Raw genomic sequence first — 17,283 nt, forward strand, 5'->3', positions numbered from 1 at the left:
TAGCAATTTCTCCTTATGTCATTCTATTTCAAAAGGACACTTATCCAGCCTATACCAGTGACAAAAACAAAGTCTCCTAGAAACAGACTCTTCAGCAGTTGGGCCTCCCACAGGAAAACCCCCTCCGGGCTAACCCCCTGTATGGTCCATTTTGCCTGTTGACATAGGAAAGCTTTTTAGACACATGTGAGCCTTTAGCCAAAATAAATACTTGAGTCCATAGCTGAGAGTCGACTCGCCTCATTAACACAGAGTTTGGATCCATAAATTATCACGATTTCAGTGACAATTATTCTTTACTATTTGGGAAGTTGATTGGGTATAGAAGTTGGGGACCATATACTGGACACGGAAACAAAAGAAAATTGCTGCCTTCTTTGACAAGTGGTGAAGTGATAGATTTGGACAGGAACAAGTCTTTATATAGGTAAACAAAATCAAGCCCCGCTTTAAAAAAAAACAAACAATATATTTCGAGACTATTAGAGAGCTGAGAATAATTCTCTCTTCAAAGACTGCTGAGCATTGATAAAAACCCCTTTAATTCCCACTTGCTATTACACAAACACACACACAATAGTATAAGTAGACAGTTCTTTCAATATTGACTTCAGATAAGTTATTTTTCTTTTCTGAATCAATTTCCTTATTCATAAGGTGGGGATAATAGTATTTGCCCCTCACAGGGTGATTGTGAAGATTATGCAAGTGAATAAACAAAAAAAATTATTGTTGTTGCTGTTTTTATTGTTATCATTCTTTCATTTTGCTTTTTCTCTGATGATGTATCCTGACATGGGGGTGACACTAGATTTTCAAAGTCTAATTAGGGAGAGAGAGATCTGAGAGATCTTAGAGATCTTACTAAATGGAAAAATCTAAAGATGGGTTCTTGCCTAGCTAAGTTCAGAGACATTTGTCATCAGAAATATGATTTTTTTTTTGCAAATTAATTCTTGAAATTGTTTCCTAAAAGATGCACTTTGTGTTCAAGGAGTTATTACCTACAATGCTTAAGATACTACTCTTTTGAAATATTTATGTGTTTTAAATGTTTTCTTTTTTGAGAACTTTTCATGTAGCTTATTGTCAGTGGCAAATACAATCGTCCACCAAAATACGTTTCATGTGCAATATTATTTTGGACCACTGGAGGTCCTGGAGCACACTCAAAGATCCACTGAATTCAAACAAAAGTATTCTGTATTGATGGCTCTCTTCCAGAACTTGAAAGTCCTTTTCCATGTTTGCTATCTCACAAGTCTGTGAATAATTATGGTATAGTGGGATGATGGCTGCCGCAAAGGTATCAATTAATAGAACAGAGCGGAGCCAATGAAAGTTTGTCACTCTAAGGGCGGGGGGGAGAGAAGTAAGGGAGACAGGAAGGAAGGAAGAAGAGGAAGGAAAGAAAAAAAGAAGGGAAGAAAGGAAGGAAGGAAGGAAGGAAGGAAGGAAGGAAGGAAGGAAGGAAGGAAGGAAGGAAGGAAAAGAGGAAGAGTGGAAGGAAGGAAGGAAAGGAGGGAAAGAGGAGGGAAGGAAAGGAGGGAAAGAGGAGGGAAGGAAGGAAGGAAGAAGGAAGGAAGAAAGGAAGGCAGGAAGGAAGGAAGAAAGGAAGGAAGGAAGGGAGGGAGGGAAGGATAGAGGAAGAAAAGAAGAGAGGGAGGAATGGAGAGAGGGATGGAGAGAGGAAGAGAAAGTGGAAGGAAGGGAGGAAGGAAGAGAGAAAGGAAGAGAAGAAGAGAGGAAGGAAGGGAGAAAGGGAGGGAGTAAGGAAGGATATATATATATATGTGTATGTATATATATATATATGTATTTGTGCCAGGGCTGTGCATTACAAAGAATTCCATACTTTTCTTCACCTCAATTTTTTAAGGAAGTTTAGAGTTTGATTGGGTAGAAATGAAGCATAGGTCCTTAATGGTTTATATTCATTATTACTAAATATAACAATTTCTCATATAATACACATTTAGCATACATTAGGGACATTTGTATTAACCACTTAATATGGGTAAGGCTAGACCCAATGAGATATATAAAGGCTACCACCATTCAATAAAGGGGGAAATATATGAATACAATTACATATTAAAATAAGGTAGAGGTAGAAAAGGAGCTAGAATGGAATAGAAAGCTGGAAGGAACCTTAGAGGCCATTATTTTACAAGTAAGGAAAATGAGACATAATCCCTATGTACCTCCCCTGAGGTCCCACAGCACAAAATACATTCCTACTTGACATAAAGGAGAAATTATTATTCTGGGGAGATCAAACAATGCTTCATAAAGGAGACAGTGTTGGAGCTGAGCTTTGATGGAACAATCCCCATGATATGTACACTGGAAAGTCAACTGGGGAAAAATAAAAGTACTCCACCATTTAAGAGCCCGGCCGAAATTAGATAGCATAAGTAGTGGACCAAATCAGCCTGGTTGTGTGACTTCCTCCAACTTCATTCAGTAGCACATGAACAGGATCAGAAGAGGAGCAGCTGACCCTTTTAAAGGGATTCTAGAGTCCTCACTCTGACTATAGGAAAAAATTATCCAACTCAGCTTCTGGACACCTCTAGGAGTTAAGCTGTCTTGATGGGCATGTGAGTAAGTGAAAACTCACCCAGCTCACCATATGTAAACAGCCCCAGACTGTGACTTACATACTATCTAGCCACTGATAGATGCTGATAGATAGATAGATGCTGAGTCTATCTGCCTGAACATCTTGCCATCTGTGTCTGTCATTGAACTTCTTGGCCCCAGTAAGTACTAGTTTTTGACCTTTGCTCATATTCTCATTCTGGGAACAATAATCAAATCAGTAATATTAAAGTTACTGAGAAAAATTAGACAGCCTTCTGCTCCATGACTTTATTCATAAACTTTATGCCTGTCTAAGCCAAAATTCCTGTATTTAGCAGTGTTTCTCTATACATGGCATGTCCCCTTATTAGATTCTAAGCCCCTTGGGGACAAGTATTATCTCCTTTTTCATATCTATATTCCAGTATTTAGTATTTGCTGAAATAAATGTTTATTACTTGATTAGTCAATTCAAATCATAAGGTTAATGTTTGGTAAGATAAAGAACAGCTCACGATCACACAGTTACTAAGTGTCTAAGGCTGCATTGGAAATCAAGTCCTTCTGACTGGGGTTGACATGCTATCTAGTATACCCCTTAGCTGCCCCTAAAGAAAGTAGATCTAGTATTAAAAGGGATGACCAGGAACTTTTGGGGGGAATCACTGTCAATATCTCAATTGCCACTTTCTCTCAGGCACTGAAGATAAACCCGCATACCCTGATTATAGGTACTGCTTCTAGTCTAGCTCTAGAAGGTATCAGTCAGAAAAACAATCATTGTGGTAGAAATGGACTGTCATTTCAGTTACCACCAATGCCAATTGCCAGCCACCTACCAATTACAGATAGAAAACCCAAGATCCCTGGGAATCACAACACTCCTCAACCCCCTAGACCACAAGCCCTATGCAAACAGCCTGCCCTTTGAAGTCATCATCCTTATTCCATATAACTCTGCTGTTCTGCCTGGTCTCAACCCTCCTGGGTAAAGGGCATTGCTTCTAATTTCATCACAATGTTGCTAACTTGATCCCTACTTGACTACCTCCTTCATTCTCTATTCTCCTATGATTGGAGGGCAGGAGTGGAGACTACTAAAGTCCTTCTAATGACTTCTTTTATATAGGAAAGAAAGTGGACTTTTGGTTTACTTCAGTCTGCATCTGGTACTCTTCCAGGTCTAATTCCACAGAACAAGATACCTCCATGAAGATCATCCCCTGGCATTCCCCACTCCTTTCTTGCCTTCTTTTCTCCTCTAGCTTGTAAACTCCATGAGGGCAGGGGTTATCTTTTGTTATTATTTTTTTTATTATTCATTTTATCACCAGCACTCAGTAGAGGCAACAGTAACCGACCATAATCTGGCACATAGTAGGGACTTAATCAATGCTTATTAGATTGGATTGGATCAGATTGGATTGAGTTGCACTGGACTATTCATATGTTCAGGAGATGAGATGTGGCAATTGAGTTTGCATTACTGTGGCCCCTACCTCCTCAGTAGCCACAGTTACTAAAATATTGGGAAACAATATTCTTACCACTAAAGTCTTTGGAACATCAAAGAATGTAGTCATATTAATGGAAATGATACTAGAGAAGATGCATAACCATCAGTTTTACCCCTGCACACTAAGGACTACTAGACCTTTCCATTTGACGTATAGCTGAAACTTCTTATGCGTTGTCTCCTCTTATTAGAACGTGAGCTCCTCCAAAAACATAAAAAAGTGATGAGAGGTAAAGGACAGCAAAAAAATCCCACTTCCTTCCTGATCCTCTTTAGTATTAATTAATTGTTACTTAATGCTAATCTTTCTGTTGATTATCTCCAATTTATCCTGCATATATCTTTTCCCACTGAGGCAATTGGGGTTAAGTGACTTGCCCAGAGTCACACAGGAAGTATTAAGTGTCTGAGACCAGAATTGAACTCAGATCCTCCTGACTTCAGGGCTGGTGCTCTATCCACTGCACCACCTAGCTGTCTCACACATATCTTTTTGGTACATGGTTGTTTGTATATTGTCTTCCCCATTAGACTATGAACTCTTTGAGAGCAGGGGCTGTCTTTTACCTTTCTTTATATGCCCATTGCTTAATATATGCTTGAAACATAGTAGATATATATAGAGAGGCATTAATAAATGCTTAAGCAACTGGCAAGAGTGACATATGGTTACCTAATATAATGCATGGCTTTGTAGAAAAGTTGTAGCAAATAGGAGTTTTGACAAATAGGAATGATTGAATACTATATTCTGATCAGAATCAATTAAGTTAAAAAAAAGATTTCATGGATACTTAGAAGTAGAATTCAGGAAAAAACAAAGCTCAGAGGTATGTCATTTAACCTAAAATCCCATTTTTCAGATTAAAAAAAAACAGGAAAGTCATAGAGCTCACACATGAAGTGAGTGGCTAAGCGAGGACTTGAACCTACATCTACTTACTCTAAAGCCAAAATATGTGGAAGTCCTGCCTATTCTGATAATATATACTTTGGCTTCTATTAGTACCTAGTTTCTGCTGAACAAAAAAACCCCCAGAGCATCCATTTTATTATTTATTTATGACCTTTTATAGAGCAATCAGGGCAAAAAAAACCTCAACCATACATGAAGAAATATCATGACAGATGTTACCTAAAGAAATACATTTTTTGCTCTTTCTGTCGGAATCTTCCACTAAAGTTTTTTTCCCCCCCCAATGGCATTTGGATAGCATAGTGGATAGAGTGCTAAGCCTGGAGTCAGGAAGTATTGAATTCAAATTTAGACTCAGACACTTACTAACTGGGTAAGGCTTTTCACTTTTGTCTGTCTCAACTGTAAAATAATAATTATAATAATATCTACATCACCTATTTCATTTGAAACAATAATTCTAAAGCATCTAGTATGATGACTGTTACATAGTAGGTGTTTAATAAATGATTATTCCCTTCTAATGGAGTCTGATGTTTCATTGAATGGTGGAGGTTATCTTGGGTTGTCATAGGTTAAACTAGTTGGGCATAAGCTCTATGTAGTTCTACTTAATTGGAAAAGCTTCAATATGGGTTCAGTAATGAATTTTATGTCTTTTGTCTTAGAATTCAGAGACTTATTCTCAGTTTGATAATGATTTTGTTTTGTTATTTTGAGGGTGAAAAGGATACCAAAGCTATCAAATTTTACTGGGGATGCAATTTGCATTAATGAGAGGAACTTCAACACATGATATTACACATCTTTGAAGCAGTGAAGCATCCATTTCAATCAATTTTCTCTCTCTTTTTTTTGATCAATTCTTAAACCATCTTGACCAGACCCTTTGCCTGGGGTCCATGTAAGAATCAATAAAACTTTAGCTTAAGCATGTTACTGTAAACTTTTTTTTATTATGTCTTTGAAATAAGAAAATATCAGGAAAAATAATTGAATCTAGCAGCAGACTACAATTTGCATATGATATATCCCCCAAAGTGAGCTGCTTTCTTGTATTTTTCTACTTCCACAGTACCATATGCAATGGGATAGAGGTATATTTGAGATAAATAACTCAACACACCACAATGTGTTCCCATGAAACTCACCATTTCCCATGAATGCCCTGTGGAATAGCCAAGTATAGGTACATAGCACTCCAACAGTGGGATTTAATTAGGAAATAACAAAGTTCCAGAGTTACAAAATCTATAATTTCCTATAGGGTTCTTATAATAATACTCCCCAAATGAATAAACATCACAATGGACAATTATGCATATTTGAAATATACCAAAGGTTTCTCATTCAGAAAAATTCAGGAGTCTATGTTGTTTCTTATTAACTTTTCTGAGATTCTAAAGTAACATTTCAATATTTTTAAAGTAATTTGAACATTTCCTTCCAAACAACTTATAAAAACACTTCTAGGAGCATGCTGAAAAAGTCAAACATCCTTGAAGTTAAGGATCATGAAGTCAAACATCATGAAGATCTGAAAAATGATTTTGAGTGTGATGTGCTATCAAAAATCAAATTTAGGTTGTTGCCTTTTCATTTTTTCTTTCACTTAATTGCAGACTTTTATAAAATATTTTCTCATTTTAAAAAAAGATGTAAATGGCAGCAATACTTTGGTGAATTTATGGCCTTATCAGCCTTTGTGCTTCTTGATTCAGAGTAAAAGCCTTCTACATCTTTACATCCTGTAGGATGTTTCTTCCACGGAAGGTATTCCTAATATGCTCAAATTTGTCTCTTCTTTTACATCTTAGAGACATCAACCTACTTGGGCTGTTATTTCCCTGACTGCCCCTTTCTTTCCCCATTACTGACAATTTCATTCTTCATATATGCCTTCTCAGGTGCAAGTAGAAAAGTTGCAAGCACAGAAAGAAAAATAGCATAAGACACAACAGAAAACATTCAATTTTTTTCTGATATAACATCAGCTTTCCATTAATGGAGTTGATTTTTTATTCTGAAAGCTAAAGGGAAAATAAAATTTTTATTCCACTAATAGCTTCCATTTATCTAAGGTTTATAAAATTATTTTTAAGATTGCTTTAACGTTTATAAAGATATTTTACATTCATAATTTACTTCAATCCTCACAACAACCCTGTGAGGTAGGTTTTGTTGTTCCCAATTCCCTCTATTATAGATGAGGAAATTGAAAACCCAGAAAAATGAAATAGTTTACTCCAGTCAAATAGCTCAAGAGGATCAGAGGCAGACTTATAACCCAGGTTTCTTGAAACAAATGCAGCAGTCTAACCATGTTGATATCTTGGCTTTCAATCAAGCTTTTTTTAAGAGGTTATGCTCTGAACCAAGCATATATATACTGAGGGATGTTTAGTTTGCTGCCTTCCTTGCATGCAAGTATGGTTATTCCCTAAGTAACCCTTGTTAAATGAAGCTACCTGAAACCCTCTAAGATAAATATAAGGATATTACTGGGCATCTCTGGACTTGAAGAGGGATCCTATGTAAAATTTTGCAACAGTTTCTCCATTCTCCTCTTCCAAATGAAGTTCCAAAAGGTGATTTGAATTCTCACAGGAAAATGCATCCTTTCCCTCTCCTTTGACCAATGCTCTATTATAGGAAGCAGGCTTGTCATTTATATTAACCATCAGTGTTTGCTCAATCGAAAGCTTCAGGGAGGACTTAACAGCTTATATATAGAAGAATAGCAATGGGGCAGAAAAATGAATATAGTATTAAATATACTTTGTCTTCATTATACCATACCAAAAAGGATAATCTGATGAGAAGAATTACCTAAAATTTTTTATTTGATAAACAATGTGAAAGGATGAAAACAAAATCTTGCCATGGAATTGTGATGGTGTGAGAATTCACTGGTTCCATCTAGATCAATTTATGACATCTAGTTCAATTTATGACATTAAAAAACCAACAACTAAGTCATCAATGCTTCTAATGGAATGCCCAGAAATACAAATGATATTTGGAGAGAAAAGAAAGTGTGATTTTGTGTGGTTTTCACATTGGAAGCAAAATCCAAAAGATCTGAGGTAGACTTTTGTACACTGCTAACACACTGTAAGACATTTTCTACATGTTTGAAGAGAGAGCTTAGCATTTGGATAGTTATGGAAAAGTAGCCTTTAAGTTATTAGAAAGTCAAGTTGGAAAGCAAAAGTCATCAACCTGATGGTCTGCAGACATGGACAGAGAGAAAGAAATGGGAAAAGAATGGGAGAAAGGATTGGACTGGGGGTTCTATTTCAGATCTGGGCTAGAATATAGGTTCACTCAACCATGAGAAAATGTATAAAATCCTTTTTCTACAAGTAGCATAATAAAGATAGAACAATCTGCTAAATGTTTTAGCTCATCCCTTACTGAGGAAGGTCAAGGAGTGGGGATAAAGACATAAAATATCAAGAACCACAGTTAGGTATTCTACTTCTGCTTCCCAACAGAGCCCAATGCCAATTATAATCAGTTATCTAGTCACTTTTCTTATCATTACCTGTGTGGCAGAGCTGACAAAAGAATGAAACTAAAATTGACCAGCATATAGTGGAAATAAAGAAAAACACCAGATGGATTCAGATTTCCTTTGTCATTTGCCTTTTTTATATCAGTTATTTTTCCCTTATAAAAATATAATAGAGAATCATTCACTTGAGAGATCATGTTTCAGGTAGCAAATGAATCTACAGAGTGGCCCCAATTCTCACACTTGCAGATGTTTCTAGGCTCCATGGGAATTGTTCATGTGTGGTACCCAGGTACTCCACTGGTCATTATGTCTTCATCCTTGTGATCTAGTTCTCCTGCTACAGAATAAGCCACTGTTCCATTAGGCCAAAGTTGCAGTTTAGGGCCAGCATCTTCATCAAGAGATTGCACTTGGGATGTTTTCATCTTTTTTAGAAGTCTAGCAAAGCTAAGTAATATAGAACTGAAGATCATTGAAAATCCACAGAGAAGGAAAGCTGCAGTGTAGCTGCCAGTGGTATCAACCAGCCATCCTGGTAGAAAAACAAAACAAAATGTTGTCTTTATTAAGGTGTCAGTTCAATAACTTGCCCTTTCTTAAGACTGAATTATTTGCATTTACTAGAGAAAGTGTTACAAGGGCCAAATAGTATAGAAAATGTAGGTTATTGATCTAAGCAATTTGCTTTAAGACGCCAACCTCAAGTCCCAACCAACTTTTATTCATGGTACCATTCATTTCTCCATTCAATCCAAATCCCCGACAGTTAGAAGTTGGTAAGGGAGAAATTGTAACAAGTTCTAGCAAACTTAATTTAACTCAAATTAATAGAGTGTTTCAGAATATTAGAATGGATTTGGGAGAGACAAAATAAAAGTTTTCATGAGAGTCTTCAACATTTATACATTTATCCCTCTACATTATATAACACAATTATAAGAAATGTAGAAGTCATTGAACTAAGCAACTTGCTTTAAGATGTATCCTCTAAGGTCCAGCTTCTTAAATTGTAGGTCATGATCCCATACAAGGTCTCATAACTGAATGTGGACATTATGAAATCATGATCTATTATCAGTAATTATTTGATTTGTAAACCTCTTTTGTATATCTATCTATATATCCAGAGCCATGGAAAAATTTCTTGAATGAAAAGAGGTCATGAGTGGAAAAATTTAAGAAGTCCTATTCTAAGGTAAGAATTGTTAATGGGATTTTTTTGTGTGTATGTCCCAGGTCCTTTGGGAATCTAGAGAAGCCTATGAATTCCTCCTCAGAATAAAGATTTTAAATGCATAAAATAAAATAAATAAAATTACAAAAGAAACTTTATTAAAATATATAATTTATTATTATTAGAAGAATAATCAGACTATCAAATTGTTAACATTCTAAATTTCTGTACTGCCACATAGTCAATCCTTATGAACATTTCAAAGAAATTAATACTTCCAAGTCTACACTGAAAGAAACCACCTTTCTTCAATACCATTATAGAACCAGCAATAAATATCTGGGTCTGTAACTTATATTTACAATGTTGCCATCAAGCCCTAAGGAGTTAAGTGACTTGTCTATGGCTATACTACTAATAAGAATCGGAGAGAAGTCTACTGACTGCTATACCTGGTGTGTATCTACTGTATTGCTCCAAATCCTTTACACTTAGAAGTAGTAATGGCAAAACTGTAATAAGTGCCTTTATTTCAATTCAGATTCCAGAGTGTTTTAGACACTGGAGGGGACTTGAAAGGGGAGATAAAGAAGCATTTTCCATGAAGGCTTTCAGTATTCATATGTATGTCTTCTGTATATCATCTAACACAACACAGCATACTGTGACCTAAACTTTCCATGTACATTGTTTCGTCAGCCACAGATATTCCCTGAGTTTACCCATAGTCAGTAGTGATCCATTATAGTTCAAAGGAGATGCTGAGAGTACACGTACTATTTCTTCAAGAATTCTCAATCTTTTCATACAACTGATCTGTGAGTGTTCCACAAGGTATGTAGGAAGGTTGCTATTCTCCTTCGATACTGTCCCTCAGAAAACTTGCCAATTCAAATAATTTTACCTATAATCTCTATCTGAATGATTCCCAAGTCCACATTTCCAGCCTTTACCTCCTTCTTGAACATCCTAGAAATTATTTTAATGGTTTTCAGAGGCCAGAGAAGAATTCATTTCAATTGCATAATATTTTGAATTAACTATATATCAACCATTCTCTCCATCAATATATATAATTAAGAATGAAGATAAAATTATAACATTATACATATTAAATAAAAATGATGTGACAAAATATACATTATATAACACTATATAAATGTGTTGCTATGTCAATATTTATAGAGGTATAATGTGTTATAAACATCCATAAATGTGATGTGTGTATGTGTGAAAGAGAGAGATGAAAAGAGAGACAGAGAGAAAGAAGAAGAGAAAGAAAAAGAAAAGAAAGAGATACAAGAGTGCTTACTAGAGTTTCTACTTAGTTTAAGAAGAGTCTAACTTTGGAATGTCAAATTGGAAGGTAACCATGTGTCACTCTATTTCCCCTATCCCAAATCCTTTGCCCCCCCCCTTATTTTTATTCATTCATTCATTCATTCATCTATTTATTTATTCAGTTGATTGGTTGGTTGGTTGTTTATTTGTGTAACTATCAATTGTTCACTTACCAAATAGGGCTGGTGGTTTAGTATGAGGGGGAATATCTTTCTGTGAAACTGACCTGCAATAGGTGGGCTCACTAGGTATGGGACTGCATGGAGAAAGTACACCACACCCAGAGCTGATGACAAGGAGGTGGTTCCCACCACTTCAGCTGTCACTACGGGGATCAGGGTCACATAGGCACCATCAAAGTACCCAAAGGTACAAGAGAAAGGCACAAGCAAGGGGAAACTTTGGAGCATTGGAAGGAAGAGATAACACAGACCATCCAACCCCACAGCAAAGAGGTAGCAAACATATCTGGAGTTCTTCAGGCACCTGTGGATTGGAAGAACAAAAGTGAGCATGGCTTGTACAGATGTCGCTCTGTTCTCATTGAGGAATTCCTTTTTTTTTAACAACTGAAGTGTAAACTAGAGAACGCTGTAATTACTTCTGGAGTCAACTTCTCACATTTGTCTGTCACTGAAAACTTCAGTGCACATTCCTGTATTACCTGACTATTCCTCCTACTTTCTGTGGGTGTGTGCACAGGCAGTGCAGGAAGACTGAGGCATTAAAAAAAGAAAGAGTTTTGCCATCCATTATTGACACTAGGAGTCAAATCCCGTTATTATACCTGCTACTAATGCTCCTTATTACATATTGTTTTGCTTTCTGTTGCTTCATCTATGATCCTGCTTGAGTGAAATAGATTAATTAAATTAAATTTAACTCAACATACAATAATTGAGCACCTACTAAGTGCAAGGAAGTATGCTAGGTACTAAGACAGAAAAAGAAGTATACATTAGGAAGCCTACATTCTGGTTGAATTATAGTTCATATGGGTAGAACAAATTAAGGTTCACTCAGCTTAACAATATCTCATTTTGTTTTCACGATAATTTTGGTTAATAGGAGTTAATATTATTCCTATTTTACAAAACAAGAAACTAAGGGACTTTTCTAAGGTCACACATCCATTGTGTGGGACACAGGACTTGAATGGAGTCCTCCCTGACTCTGAGTTAGCACTCTCTCCATTATGACTTTGGTGAGGGGGAAAGGAAGTGTTCTATGTAATGTAACATGTCCAGGAATAAATAAATACAAAGTGTGCATAAAGTCAGTATGAAACAACTTCAAGAGGGAAAAAAGAACTGAGAGCTAGGAAAGGTTCAGGGCAGGGAGTCAGCTAATAGCAGGAGGGAAAAGGATGTTTTGTAGGCACTTGAGCTATATTTTAGGAAAATTAACTTAGTTCAATATATTTATGGGAAGGGTCTCAAACATCTTAGTTGCACTTTTAACCTACTAAAGGAAAGAAACGTCTAGAAGTTGGGGCAGATAGTAGTGCAGTGGATAGAGTACCAGCTCTGAAGTCAGGAGAACCTGAGTTCCAATTTGGCCTCAGACACTTAACACTTTCTGGCTGTTGTGACCCTGGGCAAGTCACTTAATCCTAATTGCCTCAGAAAAAAAGAGAATTAAAAAAAAGGCTAGAAGTAGAATAAAGTGGCTATCTATGATCACAGTCTGGCTGAGCTCATCACTGGTTTATTATTTTAGGCTTCAAAACTCTCACATTCCAAGTCATTAAAGATTGTGTTCCCTTTTCCCATTCAGTAGTGATATTACCTTGTATTTAAGTGAGACAGCATTAAATGAGTAAATCAAAAAGGACTAGTTTCAAATCCTCTAACAATTGTTAGCTCAATGACCATGGATAAGCCATTTAATCTTTTTGAATCTCAGTTTCTAATTCATAAAAATGGGAATGTGTATGTCTAGTTCTTACCCAGTAGGATTGTTGAGAGAATCAAATGAAATAATGCATTAAATGATCTGTTAAACTTGAAAATACTATACAAATAAATAACAGTTATTAATGTTGCTGTTATTATTATTACCATTCAGCACTCTATTCATTTTTACAATATGTTCCTATCTATTATTTCATTAGATCTTCACAATAATCCCAACTTCATGAAATAGAAAGGAGGGTTCCTCTTTAACCAAGGATAATTAGTAATAGAAAAAGGTCACTTAAAGTGAATCTAGTCAAAAGAAGAAAACCATTTATTTCATAGCAAATAATTGGGGGGGGGATAATTAGTTGTTGATCTTGAAAAATAAAACTAAAAAATATTAAAAATTAGAATATTTCTTCTGATGTCCAAAGTTTAAATTCTTAACTGTACTTATACACTTATTCTTTAAAAGAACAAAGAACTGTTTGAAATATTAATTGTTTCTTTTATGCCAAAATGATGATATGATAACACTATGTGATAATGTTCACTTTATGATTGCTCTTACCATCTTTCCAAAGAATGGTTATTACTGAAACAATATTTGAGAACTATGTCAATTTGCCCAACGGCCTCCCTTAATTCTTTAGACTTAGATTGTTCCTTGAAATGGGAGATTTTATTCATTTTAAGCACAGAGGTATCTTTGAGAAAGGGAGAGGGTCAATTTAATAAGTGAACAGTTATTGAATATTTTTGTGTCATGGTGACTTTTGCTTCCCTAACTCTAACTGGTTTCTTAGGAAAACAGATCTGGTGAAGTAGACATACAACTAGCCTCAGAATTAGGAAGCACTTAAAAAGTTCCTCAGGTGGCTAAGCACATAGTCACTTAATCTCCAAATACCTCTGGCAACTCTTTTAGACTTTATATTGCTGGACAGCTGCTGATGTACATTGGTAAAAAGGTTGTACAGGGTCCTGAATCAAAACAAAATGTAAATTTGTAGGCACTAGACCACAGAATATTCAGATAATAAAGACACTATTATGTACTCCTATGGAACTTGAGATTTTTAACAGATTAAGTGGCTTAAGTCACATTATTAGAAAGTGACAAAACTAGTAAGAAGACATATTATGACTCAATCCAGTACCCTTTACATTAGAACATGTGACCTCTCTCTCGTGTTAAGTGGAGCTATTTATACATATACATATACATATGTGTGTGAGTTAAAAATAGAATGTTAGAATGAAAACAAATTCTATCTTACACTGGAGAATGATGCTAATTTTTTGCTAAGTGACAGACATTAGAATGAGAAACAAATAATGAATCAATGAAAATTAGATAATTCTTAAATTCTTTTCCAGAGGGACTAAGATTTGGAATTTTAACTTTTATTTTTTTCAAGATAAATTTCCAAAAAACCCTTTTCTCTATTATTTGTTATGAAGCAAATGTTGGTCCTTTCAAAAATAGATTTGTTTTTAGTGGCTTTTTTCTGTTACTAATTATCCTTGGATAAAGGGAAACCTCGTGTGTGTGTGTGTGTGTGTGTGTGTGTGTGTGAGAGAGAGAGAGAGAGAGAGAGAGAGAGAGAGAGAGAGAGAGAAGAGAGAGAGAGAGAGTTTATTATCCCTACTCTTCCTATCTTTTGAAACTGGGGTTATTGTGAATATCTGATGATATAATGGATACGAAAGTATTTTGTAATGAGTTGAATGTTGAATAATGAGGAAGAGGAGGAAGATCATGATAGTAGAAATAATAATGCTGCTGCTGATGATGATGATAATAAACATAAATAGAATCTCATGGGATCAAATAGAGTTTTTGCTGAAGAAACTAGTAGTAGTAGTTGTTGTTGTTCTTTTTCCCATGGTTTGAACCAGTAAACCTCCACTCTTAAATTATATTTGCTTCTCACTCTTATACATGTTGAGGTAACTGAGACTCAGGGAGATCAAGTACTTTTACACCATTCTTGCCTTCAAGTGTCTTGAAATCATAAGATTTAGAATTGTAAGAGACTTGGGAGATCATATACTCTAATTCATTTATTCACTGATGAGAAATGAACTGTCCATGGTAACACAGATATTATATAGGAAAGGGAGGATCTGAACCTCTCATCTTACTCCAAAACCAGGGCTCTTGCTATTGTACTACAGTAACTGCCTAATACACCATGGATTTTCTCTAATGAGTACTTGGGAGAAGTGTATTCCTAAGTGTTCCCCAATGGACATGCAATTGTAATTTCACACATTTTACCTTCTGTCTGTCAGCCATCCAAAGGTAACATTGCCAATAATGTTAATCACACCAAGTATGGACATGAGAAATGCAGCTTGCTGATGGCTCACTCCAACACTCAGGGCATAAGGCACCAGGTACACGAAAAGAGGGCTGCAGCCATAAGCCATAAATAGGATGGATGTGGCAAACACCACAAAGTCTGCTATGAGTAAGAAGTGGTATTCTTGCTGCAAGGAGCAGCACAAACAGGGCTGAGCACATTCTTTAAGTAAAGGTGAACAGAGGGACAAAGGTGGTAAGCTCTCTTTCGGTGTTTTGGAGACAGGGTCCTGTTTGGGGAGATTTTTATGGTCCTCCTTCAGGGTGATGGGACGCATCAAGGCACCACAAACACAGAGGTTCAAAACAAAGCCTCCAAGAATGAGCAATGCACCCCGCCAGGAGAACTGTTCAATCAGGAGCTGAACCACAGGAGCCAAAATAAACGTCCCAATTCCACTCCCTGATGTAGCTATGCCATATGCAAGAGCTCTCCTCTTGTTAAAATACTTGCCCACCATGGCAATGGCTGGAGAATAGCAAAGTGCAAATCCAAGACCTGGTAAATAAAGAGAAATCTGTTAGTACTATCATACATATAATCCAGAAAGACACCCCAGGATGGGGTAGCTCCCAGTGCAAGCAACTTGAGAGTCTAACTTCAACTTAGAGTATTAGGAAGTTGTCTATGACACTAGATAGCTTAAATGACTTGCCTACGGCAACATAATTTAGAAATATTAATGGTAGGGCTAGAAATTTATTCTTTCTATTGGAGCAGCTAGGTGACACAGCAGATACAGTGTTGAGCCTGGATTCAGGAAGACCTGAATTGAAATCTAGACTCAGATACTTACTATCTGTGTGACTTTGGGGACGTCCCTTAAATTCTATTTGTCTCAATTTCTGCACCTGTAAAATGGGGATAATAATAGCATCTACCACCCAGGATTGTTGTAAGGATCAAATGAGATAATATTTGCAAAGCATTTAACATGGTGCCTGGCACACAGTAAACACTATATAACTATTAGCTATTATTGTCATTATTATTAATTATTATTGTTTTTGTTGTTGTTCCATGCTGCCTTTAATTCAACCAGCGATGAGAAGGGACTTTCTAGCAGATATGGGAAAGGAATTTCTACCAGTTATGGGAAGAGAAGGGAACAAGTCTTTATTAAACACTTTCTATTTGCCAAAAACTTTGAAAATATTATCTCATTTGATTATGCAATCAAATAGTTCAATGCAAAGCAATATCGTGTGATAACTTTCTTGGAGTAAGCTAAAAGTGGTTTTCCATGTGTTCAAGGCCCTTTACAGCTCCACGTGAAAAAACTCTTCCCAACCAGAATCTAGGCACTCATGCTAAATATGGTAAATATTCTTTTCTCAGAAAAGGAAATATCTTAAAACTATGGTTCTGGAATAAAAAAAAAGGAAGGTAATTAGTAAATAATGCATTTACCAAAGTTAGACTTGGGCAAACTATCTGAATGATTCCAGGAGAAGAAATCTCCTTTTCTTTTTTCAATTCCTCCTAATTGCAGGGCCAGTACTCTATTTACTGTACTATCTAGCTGCCCTAAAATATCTTTTTCTCAATTTTTTTCCTTAGATGATTCAGATATTTGCCTAATTCCCCACTTGATTTGGTCAAGAAAGAAAGCCTTGATGTTCTGGACCTTTCTAAAAATAATGTTGATAAACAGAATGCCTATTATTCCATACACTATTACACTAAAATTGAACAAAATTTTAGATTAGATTAGATTTAGATTAGAGAAAATCTAATCTGATGTTTGAAAGCAATAGTCTCATACATATCAATTATAATTATTGCAATGGTCAACAAAGAAAGCCTTGATGTTCTGGACCTTCCTAAAAATAATGTGGATAAATAGAATGCCTATTATTCCCTACACTATTACACTAAAATTGAACAAAATTTTAGATTAGATTAAATTAGATTTGGATTAGAGAAAATCTAATCTGATGTTTGAAAGTAATAATCTCATACA

General features: G+C 35.8%; 1 protein-coding gene across 4 annotated transcripts in view; it reads right to left on the minus strand.

Annotated features, from left to right (window-relative positions):
• Positions 1 to 5,523: 5,523 nt before the first annotated feature.
• Positions 5,524 to 17,283, minus strand: part of SLC16A12 (solute carrier family 16 member 12) — a 117,115-nt gene continuing 105,355 nt past the window's right edge. For 3 of the 4 annotated variants that reach the window (XM_031956017.1, XM_023495322.2, XM_031956019.1), the window contains exons 5-7: positions 15,236 to 15,818; positions 11,280 to 11,539; positions 5,525 to 9,070 (exon numbers count right to left, since the gene is read on the minus strand). In XM_031956017.1, coding sequence (XP_031811877.1) covers positions 8,811 to 9,070; positions 11,280 to 11,539; positions 15,236 to 15,818 — 1,103 coding nt within the window. In that variant the 3' untranslated portion in view covers positions 5,525 to 8,810. Of the gene's footprint in view, positions 9,071 to 11,279; positions 11,540 to 15,235; positions 15,819 to 17,283 lie in introns of all 4 variants that reach the window. The other variant, XM_023495330.2, reaches the window with a different exon arrangement.

This window comes from Sarcophilus harrisii, chromosome 2 (genome assembly GCF_902635505.1).
Source record: "Sarcophilus harrisii chromosome 2, mSarHar1.11, whole genome shotgun sequence".
Taxonomy (NCBI): domain Eukaryota; kingdom Metazoa; phylum Chordata; class Mammalia; order Dasyuromorphia; family Dasyuridae; genus Sarcophilus; species Sarcophilus harrisii.